Source organism: Euprymna scolopes, chromosome 4 (assembly GCF_053919585.1).
Source record: "Euprymna scolopes isolate OS-2025 chromosome 4, ASM5391958v1, whole genome shotgun sequence".
NCBI lineage: Eukaryota > Metazoa > Mollusca > Cephalopoda > Sepiida > Sepiolidae > Euprymna > Euprymna scolopes.
The window spans coordinates 46,847,173-46,860,784 of NC_136485.1; the positions used below are offsets into that span (position 1 = coordinate 46,847,173).

Sequence of the window (13,612 nt, forward strand, 5' to 3'; positions counted from 1 at the left end):
ATAGTCTGGCCTTGTCTGATGTTGACGAGATTACCTCAGGTCCATTGATGATAGTTGGGATAGAACGCACGCATCTGTTCAAGATCCTGTTTGCTATTTGTCAGAACTGGTGGGAACCAAGCCACTGCTCAGCTACTTTGGATTTAACAGACTGAGCATATAGCTCTCTTGCATGTTTTATTACTCTTTTACAGTGGTTGCTGGCAGTCCTGAAAGCAGCTTTAGTCTCAGTACATCTATTACGTTGGTAGCTATGGAAAAAGCGATTTCTGTGCGCGATGGCAGCAGCACATTCAGGGGAGAACCATGGCTGGCTGTTAGGTTTTTGTTAGAATTTTTTGGATGGTATGAATCAGTCTATGCCTACAATTAACCATTCGGTCAGGTTTGATACTATAGAGGACACATCCTTTTTAAACATGGAATGCAGAGGTAGGTCACATATGAATGTATGGAAGCTATCCCAGTCAGCCATAGAGTATTGATATACAGTACGGTGGAGAGGTACGTCTGAAGACTTATTACATTTCATTTTTATCTTAACTGCTACAAAAGAGTGGTCAGAGGAGCCCAGAGGAGATAGAATGGAACATGAACACAGCTCAGGGGAAGTTGTGAGGAAAAGGTCTAGAAGGCTTGCATATTGAGTGGTAGTATCAGGCACATGGGTGGGTTCGTGAACAATCTGAGTGAGGTCATAGGCAATGGCAAAATCATGACAGAACCTTCCCTCGTCATCGGTTTTATTTGAGTGGGTCAGCCATTCCACATTATGGACATTGAAATTACTGCAAATGTGAATGTTAGCCGAAGGATGAGCAGACAGGATGTGCTCAATTTTCTCAGATATGATCTTAAAGATAGTAACCCGACTGTTGTGGGGGTGATAGAGGGCAAATATAAATGCAGTGGTGTCAGCTAGTGCAACCCGGAAGCACATATAAGGTAAATTAGGGTCTTCTCTGGAGAGATCCCTACCACATGGAAAGCCATCTTTGATGTAGGCACATATTCCATGCCCATGGCGATCTTAGGGGTCAGATTTAGATGTTAAGTTAGAGTATCCTTTAATTATGAATTCGTCTAGAGAAGTGGTTGGCCCTATGCCAGTTTTACTTAAAAAGAATATGTCTGGTTTTGTTTCCTGTAATTGTGTTTCAACCTCTGGAAGGTTGGAACGTAGACCCCTGATGTTGGAGAAGGAGACCTGGTAGTAGGGGTCTACATTGGAGGATGGGGTTCTAGGTTTATTCGTGTTTCTTTTTTGGAGATTTGTCATGATTGTTGAGGTTTTGGGGTTTGTAGAGCAGGTCGGTAGACTTGGTTGGAACAGGACAGAGAGGGAAAATAAGAGAGAAAAAGACAAGAAAATTTTTTTTATTTTTTGTAATATTATTGTTTTTATAATATTATTTTTTTTTGTAACAATTTTTTTTTCTTTGTAATATTTTTTTTTTCTAATAATTTTTCTTTTTACTATTCTTTTTCAGTTCTTACGCTTACAAGGCAAAAACCAACGTGGAAAAGAAAAGATTAACATTGTGGACGTGAACACAGATGATTTCATTGATCCATCGGAACTTACGAAAACTCTTACACAAGAAATGCCCAAGCATTCTTATAAAAAGAATAAAGATGCTCCGAGCAAGCAGTCAAAAAACAAACATCAAATCACCTACCTAGCTTATCAGGTAAGGAAAACGTTCAACATGTTTTTCAAGTCCCTAATATGAAGTTCTATCATTTATTGGCAAGAAAGATGTAAAAAATTAGAACATAGAGGTTATTCTAAAGATGAATCACTTACATTAGTATGGCCATACAGAGAATTCATCCTCCTGGATAAACCTCTGCAAAACATGGATGTCTTAAATTGTAGGAAAATTTAGGAGTAAATAATTATAACTGCACAGCATAGAATTTCAAAGCAGTTGATTTGCTGAACTGTGAAAACTGGAACACGAGTTTGCATGATATTAGAAAACGTTTGACCTCTTAAGAAGGGAAAAGCGCTTCAAAATGAATAGAAAAAGAAGAAAAATTCAACATGTAATTAGATTTTGTTTTTACTAATAGAATATATATATATATATATATATATATATATATATATATATATATTCTAAAGAAGTTTTGAATAAAAAAAAATGTAAAAATAAATATGAAGAATGCAGTTTAAATTCCCGGAAAAAAAAACAAAAAGAGAAACTAACTTTAGCCTATCGCAGACTTAGCACCTACATAATCCGACTTCAAAAAAGTTTATAATTACAAAAGAGAATTCATTTATATAAAGAGAAGAGCACTTGTATAAGCCGATTTCTTGAAAGTTTCAAATTATAAAAGAGAAATTAACTATATAAGGATGAAAGATAAACCCATAACTAAAATCCAGTAAATAGAAAATGGGGATCCTCAGCTGCTTACTATGTAGCTCTTTTGGAGATTTAAAAACAGGACAGCTGTTAAATACATGGCTCTCCAGTGGATAATACCACTTTTCCAATAAGAAAATGTATAGTAATACGGTTACTAATTATAATAATATATAAAAAAATAATGGTACCTGTACAGTTTAATGAAGACATTAAAAAAATGAAAATATTGAAAAAAGTTTAAATTGTATTGAAGTTCTCCGAAAAAAATTTCACTTACTTTTATATAGTAGTTTTTTTTTTTTTAAATTTTTTTTTACAGGGTAAAAACAATTCGTTATGATACCGAGCAAAAGGTTCGATTTTAGGAAGAAAAGCTAGCATTAAAGATTGGGAGTGTGTGTCGGTGCTTTAAATTGAGTTTTCTCCCCTGGTGTATTCTAAAAATTCAAACAAAAATTTAAAAAATTCAAAGATGGCTAACTTCAACATACTGTCATAAAAACGTGTTTTTTTGCTGTAAAAAAAAAAAAAACGACTTGATCAAATTAAGTGAAATTTTTTTCAGAGATCTTCAGTTCAAAACGGATACGTACAATATAACCTTTTTTTTTTTTTTCGATGTTTTCGTTTTTTAACATCTTGATTGAACTGTACAAGTGCCAAAATAATAAATAAAAAAAGAAAAACTATTACTAAGCAAGTTTAAAATTACAAGATCTGTTCTGCGACATGTTAACTAGCATATAAATGCTATGAGAATAAAAATGCATAAAAGCTTAAGTACCTTTGGTACCAGAAAGTCAAATAGATAAGAGGAAGGAAAGCTAGCCATACATATCTAAAAAAGACAAAAAAAAAACAATATAAAGCCGAAAAAAACTTTGAGTAAAAAAAATGTAAAAATAAAAATATATAATATATAATAATATATATATATATATATATATATATATATATATTTCAAACAAATGAGCTTATCAGGTTAAAAATAGCATTAGGAATTATAGTAAAAGAGTGAACTTAAATGGACAATGTTGGGATTTATCTGATGAAATATTTAAGAGAATTTGATCCGTATGTTACAATCTTACATTCTGCAAGGTTGATGCTATTTATGTATACCAGATGAATCATGTATTTATAAAACAAAATAAACACACCATCAATACGTAAAACAGTTTATATGTGCTCATCTATAACTATGTAGGACAGAAAGATTGGTATAACTTGTTCTATATTATTAATATCATAGATAAAGCTCTATTGAAAAGATGCAATCGTAGGCACATTTCTTGCATTCATCAGATTAAATTCACGCCACATAGTGGCTATACCTTCATATATTTATAAGAGGAAAATAAAGGAAAGGTTCTATTGAGGAATTATATAAAAAATATGAATTTTCTTGTAACTATTTTGTTGCATTTTTATTTCATGATTAATTAATTTAATGTCTTATTTTATGTATTTATTATTTGATGTTCTATTCCTGCATTTTATTTTATTTTTCTTTACTTTTTAGTTTTTGGAATCATTAGTTTGTGGATTAGTTTGGATTTCATGTTAGCATTTTAGATCATAGCTTTGAGTGTTCCAATCTTATTCCCTGGAAAGGTGATTAGCGCTATTTTTTTTTTCTGAGCAAAGTTTAGTGTTTACAATTTATTGCAATTAGACGGTGCTGTTTTTCTAATATTCTAAGTTATTTTTGGTGTTCTATTCTGAATTTTTAAGGTGCCAGCTATAATATAAATCTAACCTGTCTGTTTAAATGCATGTATGTATGTTTGTATGTCTGCCTAAAACTTTTGAAAGAAGCGACGGATTTTCATGAGATCGGTATCGTTTTGAAGCTCGACCCTTCGGATGACAAGTATCAAAAAATTGGCTGAAAGCATTAATTCCTTTACCCTTCAACTGGCCACTTTTCTACAGGAAGGGGTTGCTTTTTTCGCCGATTTTTTTGAAAGTCAACCCTCTTTTCGATTGTCTAGCCTTAATTTAAACCTTAGCCACTTCCGGTTTGGCGATGGACGCAACAGCAAAGATGTCACTTTTTTTTTTCGCAATCTTTTTCTCCTTAACGTTACGGGTTCAAGCCTGCCTGCCTACTACCACTTTTTTTTTTTTTGCGCAACACACACCTCCAAACACCCGGGCAATGCCCGACACTTAGGCAAGTATATATATATATATATATATATATATATATATATATATATATATATATATATATATATATATATATATCTCTGGAAAATACTGTGCGCTGTTAATATTTTTTGTCAAGTTTGTGTATTTAAGTACTTTGTTTCCAAGGCTCTTCTGTTGCTTCAATGTATATTTTATGTGTTTTCTTTGACTCTTATAACGACTTGGTATATAGTATAATCATGTTGACATACCAGTTCTCATCAGATCACCAAAATTAAGCAATGCTGAGCTTGGTCAATACCAGATGAGTGACCATGTAAGTGGAAGCTCAGATCAGTTCTACTGCTTTTTAATGTGTGTAGTGGTGGCGTGCACAGAAATTAACAGTTATAGAAAAAGTTGAAGTTTACTAAACTCCATCATCTTGACTGCGCTTTCAAAAATAATGATGATGATACAATATTTATTTGCAAACATTTTTTTTATTTTCATTTAACAAGCACCTAAATTTTCTTTTCCAGTTCATATAGTGAGTTATTGATTTTTGTAGTGTTATAAATATTTCATTGTACTTTTTAAATTATTTTTAGCATATATTCTGTGAAACTATAGCTAACTTTTAGTTAATTCCTAATAAACATTTTGTGCAGCTTGATGTGGGTCTATTAATTCATTTCAAAGTAAAAGTTTCAATATTTTTTTTGATCATGTAAAAGATTGTCAGAATTCAGTGTGTATTTTCGAATTTTCAACCTTCATAACTCCTTGATTAAAACCATAGAAATCTAATTTATAAAACTATGTTTGTCTGCATTTTTTCAAAGTGCATCTCTTCAGAGACAAGGTCACAAAGCACTGTGCAGTGAGTCAAATTGCATTTTTTGTAAACTATTATTTTCTTTGTTTTTAGGTGGTAAAAATAGTTGCTAAGGAGTCAGAAAAAAAAATGGAACTTGGCAGGCAGAAGTCAACTAAAGGTCTTATTTGTACATATATGCTAATATATACATTTATATGTTAAAGTCGGTTTGGTTTTAACTATTTCTTATTCAGCTGATGATAGCTCAAACAGTAACAATTAAGACTGGGGTGCTATATGTTTTGGTTTCAATTCTAGCTGATGGCATTCAAGACATTTAAAAAAAACATTTTTGAAATAACTACTATATATTGGGTATAATATAGTATATAATACGTGATAAAGAATATGAAATTAAAATATCATATTTAAGCGTATTTCATGACTAGGCTACGTTGGGCGACCAGCTAGTGTATCCACATAAAAGTCGACAAAGAGGTAATTTTCATAAGATAAAAATAAAAGGGATTAAAAACTGTAGATAAGTGTATTTCTGTTATTTTGAAAGAAAGCTCCTGTTATATTCACTACAATATAGTACCAACAATAAGTGCAGTTGATTTATTTGAACCAAGATCACAGTGTAGTGTCTGTTCTGATGCTACCCTTCACCTTTTCTGTCCTCGGTCAGTGGAGGAGAAATTCTTCTTGACTGAGACAATTTTAATTTTTGTTCCTATCCAGAGTGCCTCTTTTTGGGGAGTTGGATTTCCCCACATTATAAACCGACCTTGCGTCTAACTCTACCCTAGTTGTGAGGCAAGTAAATAGGAATTGTATTTGATTATTTTATGTTTAAATAAAATTGAAAATGTTTGTTTCAACTGGTATAAGAAAGAGTAGTCTCCCTTCCTCCTAGTGTGAACTGAATCATTGTATGAAGAAAAGGTCATTCCTATAACAGGCTGAGAGATTCTAACGTTTAGCACTTTTTTACTGAAACAAGATTTAGCAATCGGTCAACTTAGTTGTTAATACTTTGCATTCATTACTATGAGAAAATTTAATTCTAAATATGATTTCTTTCTCATCAAATTTATTTCAGCTGAAATTCTATATTTATATCATGAATTACATTTGGATTAGAAATTTCTGAGTGTATAGTATTTCCTGAATAAATAATGCTGTCTATATGAAAAGAAAAAATCAATAGCAAAACTTGCAAAGTAACAGTATAAACTACTATAGAGATCAAATGTTAGTTTCAGGAATGTGCTCCTTGATTTCTGAGAACTTATTGAAGTAAAATGAAATGGAGAGTGATATACTGGATGTACCTGTGAGCTGTTGGGTCATAATTACAGTTTACTGACATTTCATCACCTGACATTTAATTACCCGACTATTAATCACGGACATATAATCATTAGACATTTCATCACGTAGACAGTTAATCACCTCCCAAGGGAAAAAATGAAATTAATTTATATAATAATGTTATTTATGTGATTATGTTTTTATTATGTTAAATTTTTAGCCCCTGTGATAATTTTGGGGCTATTTTTACAAGAGATTAAAATACATAGGATAAAACTGTTCCCCCCCTCTCCCCACCGCCAATCATGCAAGGGTTAGAGGAAAGGCTATCTGTTCGCTTAAAGTAAATATCAACCACTTTTTAAAAAAAATTTTTTACAAATAAACAATAAACGTAACATTTTTTTAATTAATTTATTTTTCATTTAAAAATGTAAATAAACTTCTACAAGTAACTTCATTCCCTCCCTTCTTTTTTTTACTTAAAGTTAAGTAAAGTGGTGAAAAAAAAATAATACCCTTCAAACGTTTTCGGAAATCCCAAGTGAGTAAATGTCTCGATGTGATTAAGTGTCAACATGATAAAAAAAACAATGTGTTTAGTTGTCTGTGATTAAATGTCTAGTGATTAATAGTTATGTGATGAAATGTTGGGTGATGAAAAGACCGTACACCCACAATTACAATTTATTTTATTCTCCTTTGATTTGAGTCTAAAGGTCATATACTGTGAAATGGCTTTTCATAACTAAACATTTTAAATCTTTTTATTTCTATCTTTGTTCTTTTTCTGTTTTCTTTTTCTATTCTTTTCTTCTTTTTATCCTTTTTCCTTTTCTTCTCTTAATTCTTCTTTTACTGTGTCTTCTTTCTTTCTTTCCTTTTTTATTCTTTTTCTTTCTCTTCTATACAATTATTATAATTCTTTATTATATAAATAGAAATAAAGAAACCTATTATTTTGCCATTGAACTTACATATGTTTTGTTGTGTGTAGAGATACACATATATAAACTAGATGACAGTGCAGACAAAAAATAGTCACTCTTTTTTCAAATGTTCAGACAGATTAAGAAATATTAAAGTGGTTGAGTCACTATAGAGGGAAAGAAAAGAAGTTTATCAAGTGAACAAATATATAGGAAATAGGGTTGGTGGAAAGACAATAGATATGAAGTTGTTCACCAAGGAAGACAAAAGGAAGCTGGTGGAATTGTTGTTCAAGGTGTGGTGATGATTAAGACAAAGAATCTTATTATAGTTAGTTAGTTTACAGTCACTTTTAGGAGTAACAATGACTTTTGTGACAGTTTATGACAGTTAGGAACAATCTTAGGTGTGATGGTTAGTGATAATGACAGTTTGAGAACAGTTACAAGTTGAGCACAGTAGAAGCCAGATTGTGGCTTGGTTCAGGTCAAGAAAGTTTTGGGAGATTGAGATGAGCTGACATTAACTGATGAACTCGGCCTTGACAAAAAATCTATGATATGGACATTAGCGCTTAAAGGGTAGATTCCCACGATGGTTTCGCACATTCATCCAGAGTACAACTAATGTTTGTAGAATGTATGAGGATTTGTATTTTGTTTTATTTTATTTTATACTTGGGAACCCATGTGCACCTCCTCGACAGCCACCAGGGTGAGAGATGACAACACAACCAGAGACAATGTTGAGGTCGGCGAGGTTGTTGAGCAAAGGACCATGTGGTATCATAAAAATATATGTGAAAAAATCCCTAGGGAAACAAACGTTGATAAACCCAGATTTAGTATAATAATATATGCAATATTTTCATGTTTTAACTGAGGTTGTTTTCTGGAAGGTTTTGAAATTTGTGGCAAGTAGATTTCCAGCCTGTCAGCCATTATTATGTGTTATTAACGAATTTACCGCTTAATTCGTTCAACTCAGAATTTTCCCACTTATTTTGTAGCCAATTTGTAAAAAAAATATACATATATGTGGTTAGGAAGAAACTTGAATATGTAATTTGTATGTACTTTTATCTATGGATATATTTTTTACAGCTAGTTAAATGGTATTTACTTCAAACAGATAAAAATTAGAAATAGGAACTTTTTTTGGCACTTCTGCATTTACCAACCCATGATTTCCACAAAGTTTCTTTGGTGTGCTCAGCCACTGACGGAAATAACCAGAAGCGCTTGATTACAAAATGTTAAACCGCTACGAGAAAATTATAAAGATAAACAGGAAAAAACATGGAAATGCAATAAATAAATTTCCAAACATTGCAGCCCTAACTCTAACCTGCACAATTAAAATTAATTTTTTATTTCTTGCAATTTATAAAAAGTAGCCTTGATCGATTCGTATTAGACAAAAACAGACAGCATTAAAAGTTGTTGTTAATAATTGAAGAACGCTCAGCCGACCTTTTCTGGTTATTTCTGTCAGCTGCCAAGCAAGCATGAGCCAACTTCATGGAAATTATAGGTTGGTAAATGCAGAAGCACTCGTTTTTCTCAGGGCACAATTTTACACGTTTGTTTGTTTTTCAATGTGAAAGCAGCCAATCCTTATTAATATTCACAAAATTGTACACCCAATCAGAACACAGCTTAAACTACAATCCGAAACTTGTTAATTTAAAATTTTTTAGAAATGATTAAAACCATTTTTTTTTTCTGAAACTTTTGGTGTAAGACACCTTTGTTCAAAGAAGATTGTTAGCTTTTTTAGTGTCCTCATTTTTCTGGTGGTATTAACCCTGACAGGTCAGCATCTTGTTGAGAGAGAAAAAGATATGTCTGCTGTTACTAAAGGTTGTTGTTAGTCTCAAGCAATGCGTATGTTTTGCGTGCTTAGCGCAAATTTGAAGTAGAAATTTGGTCACATTTTTGAAAACATTAATTCGTAAGGTTAATTTAAAAATTTGAGAAAACCAAATAATGTTATAAAGTATAAATGACTACTTGGCATTGCTTGGGTGGAGAGAGGTGCTATACTAAGTCTAATGAGCAACCAACCCCTAAAAAAAAAATGTTTCAATCAAAATAGCAGTGAGTACCCATGCGAGCACAAAATAAAAATTAGCCACAGTAGGCAGGCAGACAGGCAGGCTCGAACCTGGTACATGAAAGAGGAAAAGGAAGTGAAAAAAAGCTAACACGCTAGCTGTCTCAGCCACAGCAACTGACGACGTCATGAGTCTTTGAAATAACGTTTTTTTAGATTGTTAGGCGTATGCTTTGCAAAAATGTTGACGCAAAAAACGGCCCAGTTTACCAAGACATAATTAATCCTTTTAGCCAATTTTTAGATATTTTTCATCCGAGAGACCAATCTTTCTAACAATACCAATTTTGTCATGGTCCGATGGGTCTGTCAAAATATTTTTGGCAGCCATACAAACACACACAGACAAACACACATAGATAAACACACACACATACACATTTTCCCTTTTATATAATAGATTAAAATAATTAAAATCATTTTTTTTTTTCTGAGATTTTGTTCTAAGACACCTTTTTCCAAGACGACTGTTGTTAATGTTGGACTTGAAGACAACATTAATGTAGTCAGCTGGAAAGCAGATCACCAGAACAGAGTTCCACAGGCGGGCAGTTCTAAGAAAGAGGCTTTTTTTATGGAATTCACGTTTAGGTTTAGGCACTGATAGAGAATAGGAGAATTTATTGATAGCGATTTTTAGTTAGACGAGTGTTTTAAAAAAATTTTTTTTTTTTGTGAAAAATTGGCGAGAGGGAATCATAGACTGGGGCTCAGTTGAACACTTGCCATGAAAATAACGATAGAGCAAAAGCATGATTGCAGCATCTCTTCTGTGGTAAAGAGGTTATAGAGAAGAGAAATAGTCATAGCCTACAAGATTACGAAATCCGTATATTTTTTTTTTGTTGTATATTTGATTTTACGTATTTCTCCTATATAATAATATTAATTTTGAACCCCCAATATTTTATTTAAAATTATTATAACTCTTGAACTACTAGGAATATTTGTATAATTGAAAAAGTTTGGAGATTCATTTAGTGATCTCTTTGTAACTAATGCGATTAAATCTAAAATAAAAAATAATCAATTGGGAATGAATGAATACAAGTTTTGCACTAGTTTCAAGTGACACAGTATAATACATATATTGCATATTATAATGCCGTCACACTGTTACCAGCTTAAAGAAGAATTCTGAAAATGTTGTTCATATTGTACATTTTTAGAATTCTGAAGAAATTCCACAAATTATATAATTTGCATTAAGAGAAGAGGTGAGCCATTATTTGTCTGGATTTTATACCTCGATGTATCTTTAAGAAATTTCAAATTTGTGTTGTAAAAAAAAAAAAAAATCATATCCAATTACTTAGTTTACTTCTATATACGGTATTAAGGAAATGTAATTATCAGTTTGAATGTTTGGACTTTTTTTCTCTTTTAAACAGAATTGGAAATTTCCTCTCAATCTTTGCATAGAAATTATTCAAAATTGTATTAGTCACTTATACTTTTCTTCCACAATGAGGAAATGTCTGTATCTCTATGAAATTGTCAACGAAATTGGATTTCATAAAGTGTATATTTATTTCTTTTGACATAAAATATACATTGTAAAGATAAAAATGAATTAAATATTCAATTTCCGTGTTGTAATTAATTTCTATTATTTTCTTCTTTTTTGGGGGTGTGGGGGGGTGGGGTTAACTTTTGTTGTATAATCTGAATGTAACCGCTTGCAATCTTTGAATTTATAGCAAACCGACGCCATTTGCATTAAGCAAGTTCTAAAAGATTTTAATTAATTGATTGCTTTTCACAACAGAATGGAATGAGGTACATTATTCTTTTTTTTTTCCAACGATATGGATGATCTCCCTTGAAAACGAACCGTTCTTATCGTAAATCTCATTTCTTTGTTTTTTTTTTCATATGAAAAGTAGCTGAAGTACTTGTAGCAAGAAAGCCAATATCAACATATATATATTTCAATATTTTTCCCCGATTCCATTACAATTACTGATTCTGTTCTAAATTCCTGATTTCGATACAATTCTGATTCTTTTAAAATTTCTAAATGTAGAGTTGACTTTGTGGTGGTGAATAACTGTAAGAATCCATGTAATATGAGCATATATTTTGCAACCTTAAAAATATACTTGTAGGAATGATATATACATTTTAGATTTACTGATAAATTAAAATCAATAAATATTTATCATTTCATCATTAATATGAGCAACTGAAAATGAAGTTCTAAACAAAAAACAAACAATTAAAAGAATCTTAAGTTGTAAGACATGTTTTAGTTTCAGAAACGCAAGCCAATATCTATCTATCTATCTATCTTTCTATATATCTATCTATCTATATCTATATATATATATATATATATATATATATATATAATGTTAAAAGGCCAACAAATCTCCAGTTCTTTCAACGGTTTTCTTTTTCTTTTTGATACTTTTTTGTGACCAAGAGCGGAGGTCCGCTTGAAATATAAAAACTATCAATAAAAATATTAAATACAAAAAGTAACATCATGCTTCAAAAAACCCTCATAACATTTAAATATATATACATGTATGTTTTTAATTGTTACAACCTCAAGTGTATTAACTTGATTCATTACAAATTATTTCAATAGACAGGAGAAAAATTATCTGTCCATATCATCAGATAATTCAAGTTAAAATAAAAAGGAAAAATATGTTGTTTTTTTTGTGATTACATATGGATATTAAAAACCAAAAGAATGGAAGTAAGAGAGAGAAAGGAGAGAAGGGAAAAGGGTGAAAAGAAAAGAGTGGGAGGAAGCAATAAAAACTTAAAAATTAAATTAAAAATTTGTAAAATTATGAAGATAAGACAAGGCAGGAGAGGGAGGAGGGGAAAGAAGAAGAAAAGAAAAGAAAGAAGGGAAATAGTTAAATGAGCATGTCAAAAAAAGTTTGTTGTGTTCTGGATGATGACCTGAATGTGTCTCAAGGCCGAGACAGGGTTAAAGAGTCAGCAATCATCTAAGATGATGATGGTGGTGGCGGTGTGGACAGAAAGAGCTAAAATACATCCAGTTCAATTGGGTAAAGAGATGCATCCAATATAGCTTATATAAAATCTCTTTGGGTAGGAAATCAGTTATAAATTCTGTTGGGTAGATTTTAGAATTGGAGTCAAGTTTAGGAAGGAAGAGAAATAAATAAATAAAAATAAATGAGTTCCAAACAGGCTTCTTCTTTTTTTTTCTTTTTTTTTTTATTACATTTTCACCCCAAACAAGGCACATTGCCACTTTGGCGTAGGGGACTACTATCAGGGGCAATAACTACTGGGGTACTATGTTGGGATTTGGGCAGCAAGATGTCGGTTCACGTTACACTTGAACTTCTGCATGTCAGTACAGTTGGGGAAGCAAGGACATGGAATGGAATTCCAGAGTCTAGCGGTTCTATGGGAAGAAACTACTGGAGTAGAAAGATCTTTTACATCTAGGGATCTCTACTGTGTGGGGGTGGTATTTAGCTGCCTGTCGGGTTTGTTGAGGGTGTCTACATTGTGGGGGCACAAGTGTCTGCAGTTCGCCAGAGCATTCACCATTAAAATACTTGTAGAACAGGCAGAGGGATACAACATTTCGTCGATAGGACAGAGGCTGAAGCTTAGATGCCAGTTCAGGGCCTATCAGATTGGCTACTCTCTTTTGAACCTTGTCTAGGAGTGAGAGACTAGTAGCAGATGCACCAGCCCAAATGTGACAACAATACTCCATACATGGGCGAATGGGGGCCTTATAGAGGTACAGGATACTTTCGGGTGTTAGTAGTTTTCTAGCACGGTAGAGAGAGCCTACCTTCTTCGTAGCGGCCCTGGCAATGTTTTCAATGTAATTGTTCCAACTCATGTTTCCTGTGAACGTTAGGCCAAACAGTTTGAAAGATGTACTCTCAGATAAAGAGTCACTGGCCATTGCTAT

The 13,612-nt window shown here is 32.1% G+C and overlaps 1 protein-coding gene across 1 annotated transcript in view; it reads left to right on the plus strand.

Moving 5' to 3' along the window:
* The window catches only part of LOC145267265 (proline-rich protein PRCC-like), a 133,052-nt gene that overhangs the window by 67,325 nt on the left and 52,115 nt on the right, over nucleotides 1–13,612 (plus strand). The window contains exon 6 of the mRNA XM_080123289.1: nucleotides 1,491–1,691. Within this exon, the coding sequence (XP_079979415.1) occupies nucleotides 1,491–1,691 (201 nt within the window). The remainder of the gene's footprint in view (nucleotides 1–1,490; nucleotides 1,692–13,612) is intronic.